At 41.5% G+C, this 26,737-nt stretch overlaps 2 protein-coding genes and 1 long non-coding RNA gene across 4 annotated transcripts in view; 2 read left to right on the top strand and 1 right to left on the bottom strand.

Annotated features, from left to right (window-relative positions):
• LOC117157580 (bicaudal D-related protein homolog) overlaps nt 1-21,025 on the top strand; it is a 28,932-nt gene extending 7,907 nt beyond the window's left edge. The window contains exons 1-5 of one of the 2 annotated variants that reach the window (XM_076619061.1): nt 7,371-7,872; nt 14,458-14,790; nt 16,957-17,126; nt 17,765-18,083; nt 18,485-21,025. In XM_076619061.1, coding sequence (XP_076475176.1) covers nt 7,825-7,872; nt 14,458-14,790; nt 16,957-17,126; nt 17,765-18,083; nt 18,485-19,102 — 1,488 coding nt within the window. In that variant the 5' untranslated portion in view covers nt 7,371-7,824 and the 3' untranslated portion in view covers nt 19,103-21,025. Of the gene's footprint in view, nt 1-7,370; nt 7,873-14,457; nt 14,791-16,956; nt 17,127-17,764; nt 18,084-18,484 lie in introns of those variants that run through there. The other variant, XM_033335722.2, reaches the window with a different exon arrangement.
• Nucleotides 14,806-16,417, top strand: LOC143302786 (uncharacterized). Its single transcript, XR_013058576.1, has 2 exons — nt 14,806-16,098; nt 16,207-16,417. It is a non-coding gene; the product is annotated as an uncharacterized LOC143302786 (long non-coding RNA).
• Nucleotides 21,026-21,192: 167 nt separating the features above from the next.
• LOC117157576 (protein Fe65 homolog) overlaps nt 21,193-26,737 on the bottom strand; it is a 113,929-nt gene continuing 108,384 nt past the window's right edge. Inside the window, exons 14-15 of the mRNA XM_033335710.2 lie at nt 26,599-26,737; nt 21,193-26,416 (exon numbers count right to left, since the gene is read on the bottom strand). Of these exons, the coding sequence (XP_033191601.1) occupies nt 26,394-26,416; nt 26,599-26,737 (162 nt within the window). The 3' untranslated portion in view covers nt 21,193-26,393. The remainder of the gene's footprint in view (nt 26,417-26,598) is intronic.

Below are 26,737 nucleotides of genomic sequence, written 5' to 3'. Positions count from 1 at the left end.
GTAGAACCGTTCGTAGGAATACTTTACACACGTAAAGCTATCAAAAATGTTATACAATAACAGAAAGCTATTCGTAGTTTCAAATTTCGAAACATTCGACAAAACTGGAAAGTGTATTTTAAAAAGAAACTACAGACCTAAGAGTTTTAAAAAATTTCGTTGAATTATCTTATTAAATATATTACAAGAAAGCTGCAATACTGCGAAACATTCGTCACATGTCTAATAACAGAGAGCTATTTCAAATTGTCTATTTGAAGAAAATTCAGAGTAGCTGAAACGCTTATTTAAAAAAGAGGGCGATGAACCCAAGAGGTTCCAAGGACTTCGGTATCACTGATCCAAATTTACCGAGCTTTTGATGCATTGTTAACAGATGCCGAAAGAAGAAGTGGGTTAAAGTAGCAATGAGATCGAGCCGCTACGTTTGCCTCTCGTTATTGTATAATTGGTAGTCTGAAAGCGGCGGTAGAATAATCGCGGCACCGTGTCGGCAATAAAAAGCGGCACTTACACGGTTGGCACAGCCGAGATCTAGAAAGCCGAGATTCCACGGGCTCCTCGCAGCCGGTGACCTGGGAATTTCGAGCGCGTGAATTACGCGATCTGCCCATTTGCTCGTGGCGCGATTCTGTTTATTAAAAATTCATTAACCTCGCGATAATTAGCCGCGGGATACGCACCATCGTTCTGCTAACCATTGGCGTATCCCTATTATCGTTCGTGTCAGAAATTTGTTATCCCAGTGTTCTTCTTTTCACGTTAATGATACGTAGAGAATAAACAGTTGGATAAAGTGTTGGTATAGCATTGGCAGATGTCGTGAGAACGAAACGTGTATTTCGTAACAATGTTGTTCAACTGTTACTCAATTTGTCTAGGTTCTCGATCGTTGGCAGAAATTATTAACTTGGGAGCAACGTAATCCTGCACTGGTAAACGTTACAAATAATTCAATCGTGCATCGTAACGCAATTAGCTTTATTGTCTTACGATTCGATGAGAGATTTCAATGGTTCATTATACAATTTCTTAGGAATCCTTGTGAGAAAGTGTGAATGCAATTGAGGTTGGCCCGCGCCTATGATGCGAAATTTCTGTCGGACCACTATTATGCCGCTAATATTTGTATGAAAGTGCATCGTGAGATCGCGGTTAGGCGATTATAAGGGGATCCAGCGTTGCTACGCCTTTCCCTCTAAATATTTATCGTATTTACTTCCAGAGCTTGACGTGCTTTCCTTTGTCGAGCGGGTCAGATACGAAACAATATTCGCCGCTTTTTAGAATCGCTTTCTCAGCTACGTTAATACGGTTACCTGTGTTATCTCAATACGGTATTTGGATTCCCGCGGCGGTTCTTAGTCAAAATGACCCGTGGAAAATTCTTTTTTCCACAAAGGGATACCTTTTCTGAGTTCTACGAATTTGGTGAGCAGATCGTGGACTACCTGCTTTTTCGTTTCCAGACATTCGACGCAGCAGAGATAACTAAAGAAATCATGGAGAATATTAGCAACAGAATTCCAAGATTCAGCCGAGTATACAATCGACGCAAAAGTGTGATTTCAAAAGGCGGATACAGTTTTCACGAAGAAGAAGAAGAATATCTGTGCGTGTTACAATGACGTGTTCCCAGCACAGGCAGGACTAATTGCCATAGAACGAGCAGTCGCTTTTGCGACGGTGTGATTCGAAGACTAGGAGAATGCGAAGCAGACCGGAAGTCCGCTAAAAAGCAAACCGTTATTTCAAAGGAACGTTCTACCCTCTTTCCTCGGCTTGTTTACCTACCAACGCATTAAAGGGAACACGAACCATACGACAACCTAGCAAACGAACCTAGCAAATTTCGCGAATTCGTTGCAAGCATCGAAAAATGCACGGACTCCTGGTCCGACGCGCGGAATTCGCGTTTTGCAACGAAGCAAACGTTCTTTAGCTCGAGTTTCCGGCCGTAGGTAAGAGCGTAACTGTATAGGGAAAGTTTTTAACAACACCACACGGAAACTCGAGTCAGAAGGGTACTCGTGTTTTCAACTGCTCGTTCTGAACGAGCGCCGGCGTGTGCCACAGGGCCGTCCCGAGGAAACGAGCAACTAGTCGAAACGATCAACTAGTAAAACAACAAGTATTTTCTCTTAAGAAACGATCACGAGCACCGTTCCAATCGGCTAATCGTTACGACATTAAATCTTTGTTACGAACTCCAAGAGATTTCGTCGAAATACCATTAAAATGGATGTCACGCGATCGCTAGATAAACGTTAGATGCCGTAAGCCTTGTACTAAGTCGTAGATTCTTCCCACTTTTTTGGTTCCTTTATTGTACAGAGTTGATACTTTATCGCGAACGGATACGACTTACACCCGTTGGATCATAAAGCCACGATATTATACTTCGTTGAGTACGAACGAGGATACAAATTGAACGGAATTGGTGTGCAAGAAAGGAAACGGTTCGTTGAGACACCCTACGGGTAGGTGAAATTAAAAGAGCGGAAAGAAGAGACGTTGGAAGAAGTTCAGCGCGGTTTGTCACGAAACAGGCTAGTTAAGAGCTTCTGTACCGTTAGTCGGAAACTCCGATTGTTTGTTTTCAATTTTATTACACCTCGTTCGTTATCTTTCCCCATTGTTCTGCCAGTTTCTCGGCGGCTGGTGCTCGTAGAGGCCGGAGAACGAGCATCCTCGTACGAGCGAACATGCGTGGCTGCGAGTCTGTTCCACGAACGATTTACTTGCAAACGAGTCGAGATGCAGTGAAATTGATTTGACGGTGAACCTGTACCGAGCCACTTCCAAATGTACCGTGACGCTTTAACAAGGTAACTGCACGGTTCTGGAGATAGCTCGCGAAGATGACTATACCTGCTCGATGGGTCGATGCTTTCTTCCCTAGGATTCAGGCGACTGGATTTTATGGATTTCCTGTTATTTCAGGTCTTGAGTTTTATCGATGTTCAGGATCATAGTCGTCGTTAACTAGGTCGACGCGTAGGCTTCAGGTATATGAAACTGAAGTTTAGGGAAAGTAAATTCCACCTCGTGCCAATTTGAGAAATTCCAGTGTTTCATTTCAGTTGTTCTAGTTATGTATTTGTCGGGTTAGCACTGGGAGTAGGGTTGTGGGCGTCAAATGAATCTTCACGGGAATTAGCCATTGATGCGGTACAACACAGGCGTAGTTTATTACAATAATGGGGTTGTTACAGTCTTGACAATTAATCACGGCGATTAGGCACTCGCGAAGCTAATGACAATGGCCTCAGGTTCGATAACGAATCCGCGGTCAACGGGATGATAGATGTACGTTCTCACAAAATCTAAGTCTGACTCTTTGTTAGTAAAACGTGAAATAATCACTGATCGCAAAGATGTTACTCTTTTAGTCGATGAGGTTGCAAGAGAGAATGACTTCCCGTCACGATGATGTTCCAGAGGAAAACTACGATGGGGTGTGTCTAAGGACACGAGATCATCGGATTCGTCGGGGATAGCTTTCGTTCAGAAAGTGAGGGAAATTGACGTTGCTGTTAATTGGTCAATTTCCACGTTGGTGACTAGAAAAGGATGCTAGCCGCCCTTGAGGGAAAGTTGCTAGCGGAAGCGTTGTTCGCGAGAAAAATAGATTTCTCCGATCTTCCCATAGTTGGGACAACGACTGCTTGTCCGTTTGAAGAACAATTAATTAACAAAATCCTAAGGCTTATAGCGGATCCTCAGGCTAGCTGAACTTGTGCTGTGTAGGTGTCTTTCTCTTTCTTGCTCTTTTCCCTTTCTGACCATTCCCCCACTCTCTCTCTCTCTCTCTTTCCTTTATGCACTCCTTTACTAATTCCTTTTTTGATTCTAGGGCTTTCTCTTCGTACCTCGCTGCTCTTTTTAATACTTTTTCTTTCATTTCTATTAATTTGCATTCCTCTATCAGTATATAGTTTGGGTTATCGCATTTATATATGCAAAAATTAAGAGCTACCTAACCGAGATTCGTGTTTTTACTAACTTCTAACTTCGTAATTGCAAGAGTCTCTGATTAAGGCACGATCCGGTTAACACAATCGCGAAACTCGATGGATGCACTGCATTATTTTTAAACTTAAAAAGGCGAAGATAGAAATTCTTTTAAATGGGACTGCGAAGTGGCACTTAATTATCGCACCGTGTCTCTGGCGAATCACCTTTTTTCCTTCCGTGATTATTCTACGCCAATTCAATTGTGCACGGTCTATGCGAATTTTACGACAGGGAAAATTTCGTGGCTACGTGCTTGGATCGTCGGTTTTTCCTTCGTTCTCATAATACTCGTACGGCCACCGTGCGTGCGTGAAGTGCGTGCATGAAGTGCGTGCACTCTCACCTGTCGGTGTCGGATAACGATTTGAAACGGGAGATCGGGTACGCTCGTTTCTCGAGACGCGGTTTACCGCTTAAGGGACCATTGTAAAATAAAATATTCATTTTTCTTGGTGGCAATATCGATCCGGCTCGTGACTGTTTCCTTATTTCCCACGATTTCAGTCGATGGCGTCGATAAATGAGCAGATCGCGTGCGAAAGAATTTTAGATCATTCACAGTTTCCACAGAGGAACACATTTTTTCCTCTCTTTGCTATTATTATCACATTGATTATTTCGTTTTATTTCAGCGGCTGATCGATTTACTTATGATCAAGTACTAATGCTACGTTAGAATCTAAGAAGCATCAGATGTCGTCTAGCATCTTCTTCTAGACGATATTTCACGCCATCGTCATCGTCCAATATCTCAAATTCAACGCGATCGTGGATCCCACTCACTTTAATAAGCCGCATTATTTAATTAAACTAGCGTTTAATCGTTATCGCTATCGAAGTTGCCGTAAGATTTTAAGCTTCGATTGGTCGAGGCACACGTCATGCGACGAATCGACCGAGTCGATAAGATAAAACGTTTGGCAAACACTCGAACTTAGTCGCATCGTGGCAGCCTTGATACATTTCGAAAGGTGCACGAACCGCAAACTTCTTGTTACTCAACATCGCTTTAATTGCTGGTGAGTCACATAAGTTTTGTAAACAATAATAGTAGCCATGAAACGACGGTAACTGTCGCTGACACGATTGCGACACCGGCCTCCTTTTGGTTTGTCGTAATCGGCCGCTAATCTCATTAATCGTGTACTTGGCTAGCTACTTTCGCAGATTCTACAGATAATCGGCAGCCTTGTTTTCTACTTAGTTACGCGATTTCCCCTTACAGAACGTGTGATTCCGCGTTCTCAAACGAGTTTCGATCATCGATCTGAATTACGCTAACGGAGCAGACATACGCGTCCTTTACCAGCGTTTCGCGCAACTTCTACGGGAACGTTCATTTAGTACAATAATTACTTAATATCAGCCTCGATTTGCAGCGCAGATTGTTGCTATGAATTCACTACCGTTCAAGATAACCATTAATAACGCATTGTGTTCGCGTTCCCGCACTGATCTCCTGATCTACTTTCTTTCGGTACAAAACGCAGTTTTCCTTAAAACCGAACCGATACAAAGATAGTCTTATCGCCTATAATTTCAACCAGTTTCTAGATATACCAGTTTCTAGTTTCTAGGTACGTTCTTAGCTTTCAGATACCTGCTCGTTGATAGTTAGAGCGAGATATATCGATACGAGACGAACGTAATCTCCCGAAACCATTCTGGCGATACAGTTTTCTAGCTGGTTCCAACTTCCAGTGAAATCGCGAAATGTCTCGTTAGGACACGTAGCAGATTTTATTACGGTTCGTCACAGTAGATTGAATATTCGATCGTGTAAACGGCCCCGAATCGTTCCACCTTGGAGCTGGCAACGACAACCAATCGCGGAATCGAGCTAAAGCTGTCGCTTACGTAAAACGATAACGCGATGTCGAAGTTGGTGAACCCGTTATTCGGTACATTGTGCGCGAAATTAAATAACACAACGGATCGAGCGTGTTAGATTATCGAATGTCGATGGAGTAATCGTGACGCTCGACGCATCGCACCTGGTTAGGTGTTCACGTGGCTCTAATTACACAACGCGTTTACGTTCGAGAATATATCGGTTCGTTTCTTACCGCTGCGAAAAATATCATATAGTGTTATCAAATAATGTTCCTTGTCCGCTCGAATTCTGCTAGAAGCTTAAGCAAGAACCTGATGGAAGAGCATCGAATAAGAACCTCGAGCAAGAACTTTGGAAATCAGAGGCAAATGCAATCGAACAAGAATCACGCTTCGATCCAATTAGCTCTTTCCATGATGAAGCGATATTCTGACCGTAATAGGCCCGGAGAAATTACACAACGCTTTTACGCCGATCGCCACGGGTTTCCTTTGCTCTCGTCCACGTTAATGCTTATGGACGTATCCGGCTTTGCTGTTACCTGATCGCCATTGGTACGTGAAAACCGCAAGGATCTCAAAGTCAAACTTTTTCATTGATTAAAGTTCCTTGTTAGAGGCGAAAATTATTCATTATAGTATTCAATGAATAGAGTCCAAAAATAACAACTTTGAAATTAGAAAACTTTCCAAATTCAACTAAGCTCGCTTGATTAAAAGCTGAACAGTCAGTGATGTAACATCTTGCGAATGTAAAGTTGTGTGCAGAGTTCAGTGTAGCTCTCGAACGAACAAAGAGTTTTTTAAATTCAAAATTGACATTCATTGGCTATACTAGAAAACATTTCTAGCAGCGTAAAACGAACTTTAGCCTTTTACGCTAAGACTCATATGCATCTGTAAGAAACATATATCTAATTGGTTATTCGATTGACAAACTCTGTAAAAATTTCCGTAGAATAAACTGGTTACACCAGTACGCAAATTACATATATAAAATTGCATATAAATTGACAAATCATACGTCGAATATATAAGTAATTTTAATATACATATACATATATTTAATATATATATTTACATTCTGCACATTCCGTTTCGACATAACAGGTCAAAACAGGTGATCATAGAGGTGAAAGGAATACGATAAATTCTTAAAACAATATATATGTACACACCATGATATAATACTCTTTTTATATTGTATATTTATAATTTTTAAAACGAATAAATAGTATATTTAGTATCATTATATACGTGGTATATTTAAAACTTTCAAAATGGTACATTTACCTACCTATACCATAATCTAGTTCTTTTTGTTACATTAATCCACCGTCTGGAGCAGGTCGCGCAATACGCGGATGGACTTTGGTTGTTGCAATAGTATACGATCATTGCCTGGCTCGTCACGGGCCATTGCCTCTCTATTACGAGCCTCCCTACTTCTCCTCCTTTTCCTTCTCTGAGAAGGTTCACCTCGCATAATCGTTTTCTTCTGAGGGAAAGTGAACGAGGAACGGTGCGGCGCAACGCCAAAAGCCGAGCCGAGGCGAGCGCAATGCGTCACCGCGAAGTGCAATGCCAATTAAAACGGCCATTATCGCGATCTTTTCGTTTCTTTTTTATTCCCGAACATTCGCTACACCCGCCAATCATGAAACACGTGCACCATTTCTTTTGATAAACTGTGACTTATACCTGTGGCATGCGCCAGGAAACCCGTTAGATAATACTTATTCGATTAGCTGCGCACGAGTCAAGACCTGTTTATCGGCAATCGTTTATTTATAAAAGCGGTTTATGGAAAAGTGTAATAAATGTATCGAGTGAAAAAGTGGTGCAAGTGACAAGATATTTTTTGTAGAAAAATTGTGGGTCAAGTCGAACTCTGCTAGAGAAATATGTATGCTTTGGAATATTTAAATATATTAATACGTGTCGCGACCTCCTTTTATAATAGCTAAGCAACCAATGATCCTGTCTCTCCCTTATGCAACAGAAAAAAAAAATTGTAACAAGGTAAAGAGAAGATCCGAAAAATAAGTATTTCTTCGGAACATGATTGTATCTTAATATTTAATTACGGCGTTAAAAATGTTCAATTTGAGATTCCTTCGGGATCGCTATTTGACTGAATCCAGGCTATAGATACGCATAAATAGACTGCGGATTTTTATGCATTTATGTAAAATAGATACGAAAATGCACAGGATGCATGTAATGTTAAAAAAGAATATATGTAAAGTAGAATAGAGTTAATCCTCGAACAATGCTATGGACACAGACACTCAGAGTAGACGAAAATCCGCGTATAATTTCTGAGTCTCAAAAAAACTTAACTGTGTATGTACGTACATGTACAATATAATAATCTGTTGTTGACTGAAAGCTTTATTCTGCATATTACATACATGCGTTATTACTGTATTCTTATAATAAGATAAGTTAGAGAGAAGAAAATGTTATTAAAAAAATTACGTAAATATAAGAGAGAGAAAATACGTACACGTATTATTTATTATATTATTTATAGATATATCGTATTTATACTGCGATGATGCGACGATTGGCACACGACTGATCTCACGACCGCGGCAATGATATGGGAACAGTCTGTTCGATCGTCTGTTAACAACAGCGATTCGCTTTTTTCTTCAACACCTCTTCGTTAGCCGTCTAATTCGTTACAAAGTCACGTTTTACTACGCGGATTACATACATAGTATGTGTGTCATCCCGGAAACTTTTACAATATTGATCGAGAAAACAATCCGCGTATAAGCAAACTTTTCGCGTTGCTCGAGGACCAACTGTACTCTGCTTACATTAGATGAAACAATTTTTTATTGGATCTTTACTCTTTTAGATGCCTTCGTAACTTTGCATGAAAATCTGCAGTCTACTATTAAAGATTTCAAAATTCGCGAGATAATCGTCCCCCGTATGTATCTCGTTTTTGGAAAACACGTAGTTATGCCGCTCTTTCACCGAGCAAATTATAGTATTCTCGAATAATAGTCGTGAAAATAATCGTCCTGAAAAGTGAACGAAGAGTAGTTGGCAGTTGAAGCTATTAAGACGTTTCTTTCCTTCTGTAATTAAGACGCGATTATGACACTATGATTCGTTTCGTTTAACGATTGCGTCGTAATTATGTCGCACAGTCTCTGTGATTACATTAGGTAGTTCTTGTCTTTTATTTAACGGTACAGCGGATCCATGAAAGGCGGAATGAAGGATCCTTCGTCGCAGGAAATAAATTTGCGCGAAGGTTCTTAGTCGTGTGATTAAATTAGACGCGGCACGAAGATCGACTCGGCAACGAGGAAGGAAATACGCGCATTGCCATACATTGTAAAACACTCGTCATTTCGTTTTCGCAATTGGCGGATCGTTAGAGCTCGTTAATGAGAACGAATAGGCGTATACTTCAACTTTTAAAACTTTTTGCTGTAGAAATTAGTCGAAGTGGAAATTGTAAGAAAGTCGCAACGAAAAAAGTCGGATTTTATGGTATATGACTGTGTATACGGAGGAAAATGATGTTCGTTCCATATCAAAGAAACAGGTATGCAATGTTCGTAGTCAGAGCGGTATCACGCGGTTGGACAGAGAAATGATAAATCGAAGATCCGCGTCCATACGTACCAGTCACTGTTCACTCCGCTTCCTTGTTTCGGTTACTTCCCTTTCTATCGGGCGGATGTCTGTTTCTTCGAGCAGAAAGTGACAGGAGCTCAGCCATTAAATTAGAAGTCCGATAAAGTGTGCCGGAAGATGTATTGCTGGTCACGGCTGTATAATTAGAATAATCTGCTTGTCGTGGATGGTTTTCCCTTTAACGGGAGGAAACGTTATTATGCATGTTCCGAGAAACAGAATTCATCGAGCGAGCTATATCGGTTGATGTAGTCATGAGAAATTGAAATTCAGATTTTTCGTTTGCCAAATCACATTGCTTTAATCGATCGAACTGTCTAGTAGGATGAAAGATTCTCTTTAAGCTTGTGATATACGAGTATGGTATACGTATAAAAGTTTTACATCCGCTTTACGTTTCGATCAATAGCATTTCTCAGATATTGAAAATATTTCGTAACAGATCTAACGTCTGTAATGGACAGAAACTTTTTTCAAATCCGTTGCGAATTAATTCTGTGTCTTGATGAAAGTATTTCGCTACGTACATGTCATGATGTAGCAACGACCATTAACGACGACATTAGCTTCGATGTTGAAAGAGCACAGGAATAAACGAGAATGGAACATCGAACGTGATTCGTGACTCAATCGATATTTGGACCTTTTCACGTTTTTACAATTGAATACCGTCTGCAATTATGCACCCCCATTTGCTCATGAATACGTATGTGTAGTTTGTAACCGAACTGGGATCGGATATAATTGTAATCGAACTGGGATCGAATATAATTGTAATCGAATTGGGGTCGAACTTAATTATAATCGAGCTTGATTTTAACTAGAATTAACAGATGCTTCGATCCATAAGAAGGATCATTAACGTTTACTTATCGATGATTCATCCTATCCGATAGATAGCGAAACAGGTTGAGTCCGGTATGAATAGCAATGTTATCGTTATCTACGTTGCGAAGGATTGCACACGAATAAATTTCTGTTGAAAAGTGTAATTTGAATCGAATAGTTACATTCAAACACAAATCTTCAAATTGAAATCTCGATTTTCAAATTTACCTCCTAAAATCCCCGACATGATCAAATTTCATTCTATATTAATTTTGTTTTATTATTATTGTCCCGTAATAACTTCTTTACTTAATTGATTTCAAAGACATAGACAAGCAAGATGTATCGAAGCGAATGTTTATCCATCGTACCAGACACGTGATCTTTCTTTAGATTACATACAAGATTTTCCTAATTCAGAAATTTACATTTAAATCCAATCAATGTATGCTGAACTTTGAAATAGGACTAATTGTGAGTATTACAAAAACTCGAGAAGCTTAGATACAGTCCTGGGAGATCAAACGCGAGAAATCGCACATTCTATGTGGACGCAAAGGTCGATGAGGTGTCAGAAATGATGTTTTCTGAAATATACCGATGTGGGAGCTAGCTGGTAGCGTCATGGATAGCGAAACCACCGCAATCGGAGTAACAGTCGTGTTGGAGAACGGGTTGGAGATTCGTGACTCATGGATCTCCGCTAGTCGCCTTCGGCCATGTTATGTACCTTATGGAAAAAGCGTACACGCGCGTTTCTTGTCCTTCCTGTATGCATCACACGCGTGTTTGCCTTTCTGGTTTTTGTCCGTAGCCCCGTGTGTCTCGTCCCTTGTGCTGTATCCTCCACGTACACCTTCCTCGTTTTTTTCACCTGTCGTTTTTTCCCTCTCTTTGTGCACCCACCTTAAGGAGTTTAACCACCTTGAGGTGGATATAATCGGTAGGGCTTCAAATTAGCCGACGTTTAAGTTAAAATCGGCGAAGACAAAGGCTGTTTCGTAGCCTTTTTGATAAACGTATCGGCACAATAAAATGTCAGGCATTGTTAGTCTTTAATAGGCATTGTTGGAGAGGCATTGAAAGTGACGTGACTGCATTATGCTTTCTATAGAAATGTTTGAAATACTCGCGAAATTTCCAGATACCTCGGTCGTGTGAAATTGCGTTACTCGTTGAATTAATTTGTTGCTCAATTGCAAACAAATATCGAGGAAATGTTTCACAACCGTCGAAACCACGTAACTTTAATTTTTCATTTTTCATTTTTCATAATATATCAGCGCTTCATTTTTACAGATTCAACTCGCACACACGCCAGATATACGATTATTATTTCGCGTCTTTTATTAATGTATAATTTTTACCTTTTCGCGCACTTGGTCTTGCCACTTGTAGACTTATATGTATATACTATATAATATATCGAGTTAAGAAAATCGCAATTTTCTCGTTCTCCTCGTGCTCTGTCTTTGTCTTTCTTCATTCAACTTAAACGTCGTTACGTATTTCGTAACAGTCTGTACGATACAACTTTACCTGAAAGCTAAAAGATACACACATATAAAAAAGAAACAGTACAAAGATAACAATCACGTATCCATTGATAATTCTTTATCCAGTGGTTAATTTAATTTCAAATTCTTTCTGCTTTTCCCCTCTTTCTCTCGCTTTTTACGAGACACGTAATTACGATCCTAATAAAGAAAATTAGCGTTAATTCGAGGATCGAATCGTTAGTGGTCGACGATTTTCGAGCGATCGAGCGACCACGAGCCTTTGGCTGCGTCGACGATCGGTCGATGAGTAACCACGGGAAACCAAGGCCGTACTTACCTTCTAGCTCGATAAACTCCACCAACATCGAACCGTGTGATCGTTGTGTGCGGGCCTGTATTACAGCTGCTTTTTCATTCGGTACCTCGCAAATACATCGCAATTCGTACCGCAAAACTCTATATTAGCGTTGCGTGAACGCATTCAAATTAAAATTCTGGCATTCCCCCGTGAATCGAACGTTCCAGGCATTTGCCATTCGTTGGCTTTATTCTTGGACGAGCTTCACGATAACAGATGCGGGATCCAGCACGACCAATTATTTTCTAGCCTCGCGATTTCGTGATTTATAACTGCAGGGATCAGTCGTAATGTGCCGCGTCCAATTATACGTAATCGTTATCGAGTGGAATGTATTCATTCAAAAGCGATCGATAAATCAGACCACGCTTCATCATAATGAAAATACGTCGAATGATTTTGATTATAACGAGACTACGAAAATTAAGCGCTTAAGCATTGAATTAAAAGAGGTAGATATAACTAGCTCATTAACTGATTCGTAATTGTCGAAGAGAGAGTCCAAAGCGAAGCTCAGACGTTTATAATTTACAAGGGAATTTTTTACGGATATGTACACTGATTATGAATAAATTATGATGAAAATTATCGATATGTTAGAATTATTCGTGCCGAAGCGTTCGCGTGATGGTCGATTAGCGGAATGAATGAATTTTTCTGTCGTTTCCCGGAAACCGATTCAACGAATTAAAAAGAAAGAGCGTGTAATTAACTATAAACTAGATGATCTTGTCTGTAGTCTTCCTACACGCATTAATGAGAAACCATTGTCTCTCATTAATTCTTTAAGTACGTGTACATTTTCATAAATTGCCTCCTTCAAACGCAGAAAGGTAGCAAAGATAAATGCGGTATCAGACGAAGTCGTTAATAAATGATATCCGTACTTCAAATTCGATTCCAATTTTTGATATCGCTTTTGGCAATATCGACGACGATCGTATCGAAAGGATTAATCGCGGATAATAATAAATTGAAGGAGCCAGCGTGCATGTTTTCAATTTCAACGGATGATGAAACTCGTGTAGGAGCTTTGACGTCCTTACGAAACACCCAAACATTATCCTTTCACCGGATCTTGTTAGGTCTTGAGGATCGGCGTCATCATTGAACCTGAGAGAAGTAGGCGAGCGTCGCGTCGACTCCGGGTGAGTCACCGCGTGCCTTTTTAAAATTCGTCCAACGATGCCAAGTCGGTGAAACGAGGTGACAATTTCGAGAAAGGAGACTCGACGACAGAATCCTGTTTTTCGATATTCTAGTCAGGGACGTTTGCGGTAGCCTTCGTTCGTAGGTCGATCACGACGCTTCGAGGTCGAAGGTAACCAAGCGATTCAAGTTGCTGATTTTACAAACATCGTTGAGGTAGACCGCCGCTCTTTTCTCTGCAGTTCGTTCTTGACTCTTCTGTTTTTATTATTCAATAGCGCTGAGGCTTTCTTGCCATGATCGTTTGTTAGGCATATTTCTCACCGTTATTACATCGATCAGACTGCGTGAATAAACATCCACTTTCATGGATACCGAGAAAGTATAGTATTCTCCGTTCGGATATACTTTCGAAACTAAATATTCCGTTCGAGATCATACGATACGCATACCGAAGATTTGGAGAAACATCACGATAAAATCTCTGACCTATGAAAAGTATAGGATAAAGTCGAACTCGACTCGATACTGTATTTCATTTTATTCTTTCCGAGTTTATAGATATCCTATAAAATATATTCTTTTGCGTTGTAACTTAATTTAATAGAAATATGGCAATACATACACGCAATTAATTACAAAAATATAGTCAAATAGTTAATATTTTTGAAAGTAATTTACCGAGTATGAATTACACAGGGCAAAATGTTAAATGCTGCACGAACTGCAAAAAGTTAGTCGAAAAACTTCTGATGTTTCCAAATATTGAAACATTAGATATCGTCACTACCTTATGTTGACTAAAGATTATCATTATCGTGGTGAAATATTTGTACAGTTTTTCTATTAGATAAGAACAGATCTTACGTACCATTTGCTATATTTATCTCATTTTCGGAAAAACATGCCTTTTATTTACCTATTTTTTCTCTCTACAAATTCTTCACATATGTATATTTGAGATCATTTGGATATACAGACAAACACAGTCGAGTGTTTCGACACGTGCCGGGAAGAAAAGTTTCGACATCGAAACACGCGACAGCCTGTTAATTGGCTTTCATCGATCTCGTATAATAGTCTTAACGTTCCCGCTGTTTGTTGTCATAGAGTCTGGAACAAGAGAGGCACCTGCTTCGTCGACGGTTAGAGGAAGCCAGGAGCGAGAACGAAGCGAGAACCTTGGAGCTCCAGGCGGACGTGGAAACATTGAGGAGTCAGCTAGAAGAACAAAATGAACGAGCTAGAAGAGCGGAACGGGACCAGGCGACGCTTGTCGCGGAGCTCACCGCACAAAATACGAGGCTGGCCGATCAGCTGAGAGAAGCCGCGAAGCAGGAAGAGCAATTGCTCATCGAGGTCAAGGTGCTCAGGGAAAAGTGTGCCCTCAGAAGTACCACGCTCCAGGATCACGTCAGTAGCCTGGAGGTTCTCAGGGACGAGGTAAATTAGTAGTTTCCGAGAGCAGCGCATTGAGCCACGTTCAGGTTAGCCGAGTTACTTTCAATTTAATCGATGATCTGAAGCTTCGGTTCAAATAATTTGCTAGTGTGAATTTCTTGTTTACGTAGCTTGAAATATTCTCGTCTAAACTTTGAGTCTTTATCGGCAAAGTTATTTTGACTTCAAATCGTTTGAAGTCATGGAAATATGTTATTCTTCATCTATTCAAGTTTCTATACACATTCTCATCAGTACAGTCATTCACCTTCGAATCATTTGTGTTCAGCGTAGTTTGAAATTCCTTGACTAACGCGATCCCGTTACTTGTTTCGAAATATCCTGTCAAGTTTCGAGTAAGATCGTCCAAGTTCCCTTAAATGTTTTTTAACTCGAAAGGAAGACAAGTTGCTAAACAACGTAATATGTTGTGCCGCTTTGAAACGCAACGTTAGGTACGCAACGTACGCAATTATTTTATTTGTTCATATTGCCTTCGACATTTATCTAAAATCAGAATCTAAATCTAAAGTCAAGCGATGCAACATGTATGAACGTGAAATTAAACTCAATCGATTCAGACGACGTGAATTCCACTAATTTGGCTAACGTGAACGAGGCTTCAGGGGGAGCCCGTTTCTCGAAACAGATCCGCGCTTCCGCAATCAAGTATTTTATTTCTCTTCTGTTTCACGCCATTATGGAATTGTCCTCGTAACTTCGGCAGATATTTGTGTCGAACGATTGTCTCGAGCGCAGTACCCGTTTGTTTTTGCTTACGATTGTTGGATAATCGTAGCTAGATCGTTCTGGGAATCCAGCTGGATGTTTACCGTTGCGACCGTGGTTAATGGATATTGTTCGGCGTTAGCAGCATTGAATATGTATGACCCCGGAGATATCAATGGGCTGTGTACGAGCGTCTAATAATTCGAGGCAGATCGCGGGAGGAAGTACACGTAGCCGTGAGAAGTTCGCGCGGTACGCCAGTTCGAAGCAAACAGGTCGTGAGTCGTGACCCTCGACGATCGACTTAACTTGCCTCGTCCTTCGTACTGGCGCCCTTTGTTCTCTTCTTACGTGGAAGAAACTCGAATTTCAGGAAATACCCTTCACGCGCAAATTCCCTCCGAGTAATATACTCGTTACATTGTCTACACGTTACGCCCACGTTATTGATTATGTCATGCTATCGGTTTATCGGCGAGAGATTGGAAAATGACTTCGTGAAAAGAAACTCGAAGCAATTTACGTGGAAATGGGCGAGAACAAAGGTGACTTTGGAATAACTTAATCGTTTCAGGAATACTAGTACGTACTACTTTCGTCTAATTCCCTTTTTGTTCAAGTATAATTTCAGAAGATACGCTGAACATTTTTGTATATAAATATCTCTGAGTAGATGAAATTGTTTTACAGGTAGTTTGATTTAATCCGTTCAATGGGCCTAATTCTTTAATTAGAATCTCTTATGATCATGGAATTAAAAAAGCCGATAAGGACAAATCGATTCTAGCGATGTTGATTTTACTTCTTGCAAATATAGAGGTAGTAAAGAGAAGAGAATATGAGTAAGAGAAGTAAAATATGATCTGTAAATAAAGAAAAATTAGTATATAATAATAAGAAATTAGTAGTTCATACGGTAAGATAATTAACCTGATTAATAGATCTCTCACGGATAATTAAAAAGCAATTACTTTCCTCTTTATAAATTTCTTTCTAAAGATGTTAACCTGCCCTTGCTACAACTTCAAAAGCGTTCCTTGTATTAGGCAAACAGAACAACCGGTATTCCCTTTCACGTATCTATTACAAGGTCGAATAGAAAGAAAGGAGTAATGCGTAGTACCCAATATTATTGTTATTACGATACCAGCACCAAGCGTATCCAAAACCTATTTCGCTAATTAACATACTATTGAATCTCATTCTGGCAACGATTGTACGCACGTCTATATTCTACGTGCTAGTTTCTCCTTACGAAAGTACCGGAAGCACGCGCTCTCAGGCTGCATCACGTGTACGAAACATCAACGATCGCGGTGGTTCGTGTACGGATACGCAAACGTAGGTAGTAGATCGTAGGGAGATCAGTAAGCCGATTGACACAGGCCGATATAGCGAAATCGAATAGAACATAAGCCAGTTATGTCGGACGTGTTCCAGGTACAGTTGGTGTCCGCACAAAGAACAGAATTAGAGAGGAGGTCCTTGGAGCTGAGGGAAGAGAGGGCGAGAGCGATGGCGGCTCTCGAAGAAGCCGAGGATAGAGCCGCGGCCTTGGAACGGCTCGGTCACGAGGCGGAACACCGAGCAAAACTAGCTGAACGTGAGAGGTGAGATACGACATTTTAACTGGGTCCTTAACCGAAAGACATTCAATAAAGATTAATAGAGATAAATTAAAGGATAATGGTCAGAAAGCGCCTCTGTACCCCTTCAGACATCTAACGCTGTAATAAGACACTACACGTCGTCGTTAACTTATTATTCTCTTACAACCAACATCGTTTCGGTCCACAATGATAGTACAATATCTCCACATAATGGTCAGTTATCTGTCACCGTCTGTTAGAATCACAGGAGATTGTTCTCCTTAATCGTCGCAGCCCACGTATGTACAACGGAGAGTTTTTTCATGGCGCACATTGAAAGAGCAGAAACTAATACTCGTTGTTCGTTTCAAATGCCTACGCGTGTTCGCTCCGCGAGGCGAGAACCGGAAAATAGAGGAAGGTTTTCCAGTCGCTTTAAGCGGTGATCGATTTTTCTCGAGCACGGTAATCGTGTTTGTTTATCTCTTTCGTTTGCCTGTAGAAACTTATCGAAACGCGAACGACGGTAACCACGTATCCGTAAACGTGGCAGCGAATGTCAGTTTGTTGGAACGAGTTGAGTTCGTTGGATCGAGTTTAGAGGAACGATTTATCGTACGATTGACGTTGATCGTTTGATCGTTTGATCGAATCCATAGGGACGAGCTGGCGGCGACATTGGCGGCCATCGAGGCGGAAAGGAGAGGCAGATCCGGCTCGATACAGAAACCGCCGAGGTCCCTGCAGGCGGAGATGGAGTGCGAGGAGAGCGGAAGCTCGCTGGGTGATCAGGAGGATTTGCGTGCAGAGGTGGCGAGGGCGGTGAAGCGATTGAAGGAGCTGTGCGTCCATTTGAGACGAGGGGAGGACGACTCCGGTTTGCAGAGTGATTGCGACGAGTCTATGCTCGTGATCGTGAACAACACCACGGAAGCGGAGGAGGCGGACACGAATGGACAGGAGACTCTTGCTAGTTCGGTAAGGGGTTCGCGTAACTCGCTGCTTTTGTTCCACCATTTCCGGTTTCCGGCTACGCAATATAGGGAACCCGTGTCGGGCGCCCACGAAAACTCGATGAACGTGCTCAGTTCACCGATTGGAACACTTGGTTCGATCGTAGATAACGAATCGGCTGTGACTGGTACTTTTAAGAGAGCTACGGCTGTAAGTACGCTATAGTTACAACGCTTCGACGTGGCTCGTGTTTGCAGAGTTTGTTTACACGGTTGCTTTCATCTAGCCTGCACCGATAAGATTCTTCGTAATTTGCCGCGCGATAGAGATATCTTTCCACGATCGATCCGAGTCTCAATGGCATTGTACTCGCAAGTAGTTCGCCATATGTTCTCTATACAAGCGTTCCCTCCGGTTTTTTACAGGCCAATTGTCCCGGTGCTTTGTTGGACTTGGTGGAGGAGGTATACAACTTGGCTCTTTCCGGAAGAGGGGCACCGGGAGAGCTCGGTTTAGCCGTGGAACTTCACAGGGTGCGCGAAGAGCTGGAGAACGTGAAGGACCAACACAAGCAGACGCAAGAGGAATTAAAGAGGCGCGGAGAGGCTTTGCTTGATACGACGAGCAAACTGAGTGTGAGCGAGGCCGAACTGCGCGGGGTTAAAGAGGAACGTGATAGAGCTCGGGACGATATGGAACATTCGCAGTTAACGAAGGACGAGATTTTGGCTCAAGCTTACAAAGTTCGAGACCAAGCTGTGGCTAGGAAAAACAGAGCGGAAGTGGAACTGGCCAAAACGAGGATAGACGTTCTTCAGGCTAACAGCCAGCTGATGGAGGCTATTCAACAGAAGATCGAACTTAGTCAACAGCTAGAACAATGGCAAATGGATGTGCAGTTACTTCTGGATGAACATGTTCGAAGCAAACTGATGCCTGTCACGAACTCTATCACCGCCGCGAACTCTGAGAATTCAGAAATCGTGGCTCCGGCTAGGAAAAAGCGGAGCACCTCGTCGAGAAAGGTGTTCGGTCTGTTTTGACGAAAATGACTGTTCGCGTAGACTTCGCGTTGCGCGAAATGAAAGCCAAGAGACACCGGTGCACGGTGAGAGAAAAAGACTGCGCTCGAAAAAAGGTTTTTTACTTTTCGTTGTGCCGCCAGCGTATCAGGGACCACTCGCTCGCTCATCTCTCCATCACGTTTGGAGACAGACAGCTGACTCGAACTTTGAGCAGCAAACACGCCATAGAAGGCGCTTCGCGTACGTCGTTTTTTACGACAATTTGTATAGTTGTTAAGTTTACAGGGCAGCTCGTTTTTTACTAGCAAGATCGCGAAATCAAGTCTCGATCATGGGACGTTTACCTTGCTTGGAGTAGATTTTCTGGCGTGGCTAGGTTTTTCCTAAACGTACTTGACAATAGATTCATTACTGCTACTATTATTATTTTCTTCTTTTTTAATGTCGAACAGTATATCACAGTTACGTGTTCGAATGCAAGACAACGAAAGAAAGTTTCTTCTTTTCAGATGTCCGTGCGATTCATCGAGAAAAGAAGGAAAGCGTCAATCGGCAGACTTAAGCGATTACTTGGTATACAGTGGAGCGCGAACGTTTCTTTTCCCTCCGGGCGAATATCTCGTCATTCCCATAGTCGTGGAACAACTCGTTACCACAGTAAGAACGATCTCTAGCGGCGTCTACTCGTAAAGATCTCCGGACTCGCGGTACAAACTTATCATTATTCTGGGCGATGCGTTTAAGCGAAACTATAGCCAACTCCCTCGTTCTCCTTTCTTTTTATTGGACGAAATGCGACGAGGCGACCTAAAGAGGATCGATCTTTTTCAACCCGCGGCTGTAAATATATTATATGAAACGTTTGTGATAACGTAAGACAAATGAGTTTTACGTTGACTTTTACGAGAGCGAAATTTCTTTTGGACGCTGATTGCGATGATACGGATTTATGTAATATACATTATCGTTATTACGATAAATTTTAACTGAATTTATGGCGCTATCGTCGTTACATTAGTGACAAGAGTACCGTATAGGAACGAAAATTAAATCAAATAGGGGAGGAGAAATAAAAAATTAAATTCAAAAGTTAGGAGAGGATTTTAATGGCTTATATTTATGCGATTTTTTAAATGTCCATTAACCGTTTGAGTCTCAGGCGTTATTGAAAAAAAGAAAACTCTCTAACAGTGCGATAGCACTTGTTTTAATCGATTGCGAAGAGAACCAAACGGCGCGATAGCGCTCGTCATATTTGTTACTTTATGAATTATCTCTATATTATTATAGATGCGTATTATTAGTTTATAAATACTCCAAGTTTTGTTCCATGAAAATTATCAAGATGACAATGAAATACAAAATATCGTCAATTGTCCGTAGCGTCCAAATGTACTGGGACTTTTCGACATAAAATCTAAACAGTGTGATCGCGCTGCTTGAGACTCAAACGGTTAATAACGTCCGTCCGTCCATCTGTCCAAATGGATCAGGAAATTAAGTAGTACGAATCGAAAATTGTATACAAAGAAAACAAAGACATTGTTAGGGCTAGTGGCGAATGTCGATCGACCAAGCTATAACCCTGCGAACCTTTTACACAACGGCAGTGCAATATCATGCTAGAGAAACTTTTTCACATGCGTTTGCGTCGGTCAACCGCGACGATGTTCCTCGACATTCTTTCTCTCCATTTCAGTCTGAATGCTTAGCTTTAATTAAACGATCGGTGTTAAGTAACAACGAAGCGGTTGCACGCGGTTCGCTTAACGCGCCCGCGTAGCGTTTGTGCTGACGTTCGCGCGCGCAGTAACCTTCTTTGTAAATTAGTAATCGATGAAGTCGAAACGTACTCGTCGAGATTGTACGATAGTTATATGATTCCACCTGATCTAAACAATTGTGACAACGTATTTATTTAATAAAAATCTGTTTTACGGACCTGTCGTATCTTCAAATAATAATCGCGTTAGGCTCGTTAAAACGCATAGGCTAAATCCTAAGGTTTTCGACAAAAATTGACTTTTATTTTTGTAAGTAACAGTTGCGGTAAATTTCTATAAGTTCGATCGATATACATTGAAACTATCATGAGAATAACAACGAGATTGAAAAGAAACAAATAGGCATTTATTCACAAGAGGCAGGTGTAGTTACAGTAGTTTCATTCTGTCGCTTTTATATATATATATATTTATATATATAATATGTATATATATGTATATATATAATAGTATTCTCACGTCCGTTTATAATTATCGATCGGTCCATCTACGCAATATAAATGGGCATGAACAATGGGGGAGGGGGGCGGGTGCATACAAAGTGTTTTGTCCTTTCGTACGCTGTAAAAACGACACGTGGACTCGTCGAATATTACGAAACGCGTCGCTCGGTGTTCTCATTTTTATTTTTTCCTCTCCTCGTTGCTTTTAGAACTTGTTCTCGTCTCAAGATACACGCGCGCAGCAAGATTCTATTCCAGGGATAAACGAAAGAACGGAAATTGGTTTGTCTAAATGTTCCAAATAGAATCTCGTTGGCTTCCACTCGGATAACGACGATCGCGTCGCATCGCGTGGGATTTTTCGTAATGTTGACGAAAGAAGTCGATCGTTCTTCATCGTCTACGTTACACGTTTAATCGATCGCTCGACGTTTCAAAGCCGATCGTCACGCGGGAATATACATACATATTTTTATACGTACATATAAAAATTCCTTCCCGTTCTTCTCTTATCCATGTGTTTTCCTCTGCATGATTTTTACTAGTCGGTGGTAACGATATTTCCTCTTCTTCCGTTTTAGAATACTTCCCACTAACTACGACGACATGACGATGACGGTGAATTCCCTATACTTGTACTCCATATTAACGCGACGATAGTGACCGTGACTACAATTAGAATTAACAATGATCGTTCGATGATGCGTATCTTCGCGTGATTCGTTTCAATGATGAGCTCGAATCGAGTAAACGATGACGAGAGTCGTCCGTAATGAGGACGAACGCGAAGAAAAGCGTTCGCCCTCTATTTGCCGAAACGAATTGTCGATCGAAAATATCGTGTTGGATACATTAAATTGCCATAAGGTATAGAGAGGTACGTACTTTTTGAAGATAGAGAAAGAGAGAGAGAGAGAGAGACACTATAATTATCAATGAAGCATCGTGTTTGTGCAGAACAACTCTCCTATCAAGTAGATCGCATTTTTTTTTTTTCATTAAGGATATTACATGTCACAGTAAATATAGTTAGGTTTGCACTATTCTATGTCAGTTACAAGTGGCTTCCCTTCTCCTTTACCCTCCTCCACCTCTTTCTTTTTTTTTTCCGCCTCTTTCAACCCGTGGTTGGTATCTTCAGTATTCGCTCTTTTCACGATATCCTCCTACCTTTCTCGACAGCGTGTCAACACCTATATTAAGGAGACAGTTAAGCTACGCGTACTTTGTGAACGTGTGTAATGTGTGTTCTCTCTTTCGTGTGTAATGTGTGTGCCTGTGTGTTGCATGTCCGTGTATGCATGTATGTATCGTTAAGTGTACGCCTGAATAATATGTCGGTTTCAATTTTTCATTTCACTTGACGTAAGTGATCTCTCGGACGATAGATGCAACGATGGTGTCCTTAACTTCTGAACTTCTCCTCGACCTTTCCTCTTCTCCTCTTTAGTCTCTTACATTTCTACACAAATGTATAATAATTATATTTACATCCATACCACATTATCTGCGCACTCGTCGCGCTCACGAGGCTATCTCGTGCCACTCTTGATCGTCCGCCCGATCTAACATTATGATAATGTAAATTCAACAACCATATATATGTATATATATTTGTATATATATATATTTATATATATATTCGTATATCAAAGCAAGAAATCGTATCAACGATATATCAATAGCAGAAGAAACATCGCTGGTTCTTTCCTATAAAACGTGGATGATCGAGTTTCCGGAGCGTGGGTCGCACGGGAGGCCTCGTCGCGCGGCTTTCTTTTAGTTATTGTTCGTGACACGGTTCTCAAACCTACCCGCGTAGAGATTGAGAGTGACCAGATAACGGAAGGAACGCAAGATAGATACAGGCGAAAGAAAATTCGAAGCTGCGGATAGATCGAAAGGGAATTTCCAAAAAGGTCCGCGATGCAATGCTGGTAGACCTTCGAGGACCTTCTCTTCCGAGATACTGTATATAACATTCAGCCATGAGACGAGGCGTTTCGCACACGCGGCATTATTCATCTTTCTTTCATAATATCGCTACGTTCCTCATCATTTCTCTTCTTATTTCTCATCTTCTTTATAGTAAAAGGCAGGTGATCCTCGTCACATGTATTTTTATGTACAAAGGATGAAAACCATCTTCGCGATTCTGTCTCTAATCGTTACATCCTCATCTACGTATAATTGTCACATGAGAATCCCTCATCAAGCAGCCTACACCATGCACGCTTTCCTCTTTCTTACCATTTAACACATTCACGCTCGCTCCACTCAACTTTCTTTCCTATTCTGGCCAGCCACCCTTCTTATTTAAACGCTACATATGTAGAAATATCTCTCTTCGTTCTGGGTCCCGCACAACTTTGTATCTTTTGCAATGACGATGGCTACCACGACGTGTGACCGTCATCGAAGGACGACGAGGATGTGCTGCAAGCAAGAAAATAAACCGGCTTTCTTCCTTGAGAATCAGAGAGATTTTTAGTTCTCTCGTGAGGAAGCAGTTTTCCCTTCGGACGATTCGTTCCGGGACATTAACGTTGACCTACTGCTGGCCACGGTAGCTTTCTTGCTGACAGTACATGCGTTGTTACGTAAACGACCGGTGAATTTTGCCGCTCCTTGTCCCGTTTCATCTTGTTTCTCTGGTTCGTTCTTGTTTTTTTGGATCGTTGCATGACGCCGCTTTTCCGCCTGTCCGTCGCGAGATCTTTTATCACGCGGAGAACCAAACCAGAGTATTGCCGCGATTGCTAGGAACGTTTTTCTTTCGGTCAAACGTGAGAAGCGCGACTGAACGAGCGAAGAAAATTTATTTAGTCGATAGACACATTGTTGTCAATCGGCATAGTCGTGTTCGATTACAACCGGAACAACGTGGATGAGACGTCGGTTCGCGACATCGTCACGTGTCTAATCGCGAGGTTATCGTACGAAAATAATCAAGGATCGGGCGAAGTAGACCTTCTTCTTCGTTCTCTGTACAATTCGCTGCGATTTGCTGCAAAAATTCGGCGCGTATGGAAAAATGCCTAAAGCTATCGATAGAAAACGAGAACCGAAGAGAAAACGGCGCACGATGATACACGTACGGATTAATTATTCACGGTTTTTTTTTCTAAACTACTGATTGACATTAGGCATCGCGAGCACTTCAAACGACGATCGTTTAGCTAGTAAGGAGTACAATTTGGTAAGCTCCGAGTTTACTTTCGAATCGCCGATGTCGTGCATTTGTGTGGTCACGTACGCGTAAACACGCGAGCTGCAATGATTCGCGGAATACGATGCGCGTTGATGCAACGTTCATTAAAACGTGCCACGATTTCCGTTGACCGACACCGAACAGAGCGAATGCTATCCTCGCTCTGTTGGTTGCAAGTGTACGGTGTCTTTGAACGTTCGTCGCGTGTGAAAGGGTGCAGTCGACGCTGTGCACGTGCGAATAATGAGTTTGCGGATAATATACGTGTACGCAATATAATTTATTCCTCTCTGTGATCGCGTGACACACACGTGCAAGAGTTAAAGCGTCGATGCTCGAGCTGTTCCGCAGAACGTCGTGGCGGTGAATAAGCTCCCTGGACAATTTCTTGGGTGTTGATGTTCTTTCGTTTCTCTTCTTCTGCTTCTATTCCTCCTTTATACGGAACTTCATTATCGTTAAAATTTTCGACGCCATTGCAACACATGGGCGCATGATGGTATTCAGCGATAATTAGTTTTGTTCAGCGAGGCGCGTTACGACGACGACGACAACGATAACAACGATTGACGATAACGATTCGTTACACCGTTTCAACAGAATAGAGTTGTTAATCGTTTTTGTGTAGGCGTTAGCGTTATTGCACAACGATTGTGCGTACGATAATATATTATTGCGAGTGTCAAGATCGGTACGTAGCTTGGTAAGTTCGACTCGGTCTCTTTCTTTGCCGTGGATTTAAAGGACGGGTCGCGCTATAGCATTTGTCGTATTACCTTCGTTTGAAAAAGGTGCAAAAAAATTATTTTCTATAATTCGCCATAAAAAATAAACTTCCTATTACCTGCACGTGTTAAGTGTCCGTGTATCTGTACGCGCGTCTGTGTTTTTGCGCATGCATATGTTATGCATATGTGTACTCGTGTATTCCATCGCGTGAGTATCTCTATGCGTGTCTCTTCTATATAATACGTGTATTACGTGTTTTATTTCGTGTGGTCTGGTCATCCTCGTCTCGTTTCTTCTGTACACCCGAGAATACACATGTATGTTATACATTTAAGCTCTCTATAGCTTGTTTGTCTTTTCGTTTAATCTTCGAATGCCTCGTGGATACGCTAGGACGCTACTTCAGTCATTCCGTCACTCACGCATCGTTCCCCTTTCACTCTTCCTCTGGACTTCCTTTAAATCCAGCGAATTTACTAAATTTAGCGCGATAAATTACCATCCCGTATATATACAGATATTTTCTCTATCCTGTCGCAAACCTTGCAGGATACCATCACTCCTTGAACGTGCTTTCGCATCACGATCGAAGGATCCTAAACGGTGATAACGCTGTTTCCGTTTCTTCGAAGGTCATTCCAAGTGAAACATGCAAGCGTTCACTCGATGGACATTTCGACCTTGAGAAGAATCCTACCTCGAGTTTCGTGGCGCCAATCCACGAGGTTCACGTCTTATTTCTCCGACGATATATTTTTTATCTTTTCTTATTTTTTTCTTTTTGTCAGACACTGCGTGTAACATACATAACATTATATCGACACACGTAAGCGTAGTCCACTATAGCTGTGGTAATTAGTATAGCACTTTGCAGAATTCACAATTCAGTCGTTAACGTAAGAATACGATCTTCTGCTTTATTCTTTCTTCCTTTCTTTCTTCTTTCGTTCTTCCTCGTCGAGAATCGTCTTAACCTGCAGCTACATTCCTCTTAAGGATTGCTCTCCCAACGGGCCAGTTGAATACGCCTGTTGTCCAGAGAGGGCGAAAGGAGCGACCTGAGGGATGCGCTCGGTGGCGATCCGCTAAAGTACTTCAAGGTCAGGGGTGACTGCAGATGTCTGTGTCTGATCACTTCTCGCTCAGCAGGCAGCGGCCACAGTTCCTGCGAAGGAACGAGCGAAGGTATCAACTACAACATAGTGTTCTATGATTGGCGATCGTATCGTTCATCGATCGCGAAAAAACATACTTGGTCGTTTTGTTTCTTCTCTCGTTTTAGATAATATTGTAGCAGCTACGAACGATCATTTACCTGCAGCGAGAGAGCCTCGTCTCAGGACTCACCCTGCTTGTTTCTACGCCCAGTCAAAGAACCGACCAGAGATTTCAAGGTAGCGCCAAGACCCTTTCCACTTGGAGTATTCAGGCTACTAGCGTTTCTAAAGCCTTGCGGATGTGCGTCTAAGCATTTCTGGTACCTCAG

This window comes from Bombus vancouverensis, chromosome 6, assembly GCF_051014615.1.
Source record: "Bombus vancouverensis nearcticus chromosome 6, iyBomVanc1_principal, whole genome shotgun sequence".
NCBI classification, from domain to species: Eukaryota; Metazoa; Arthropoda; class Insecta; order Hymenoptera; family Apidae; genus Bombus; species Bombus vancouverensis.
The sequence above is the reverse complement of the archived record's forward strand: the minus strand, read 5'-3'. Positions and strand labels throughout refer to the sequence as shown.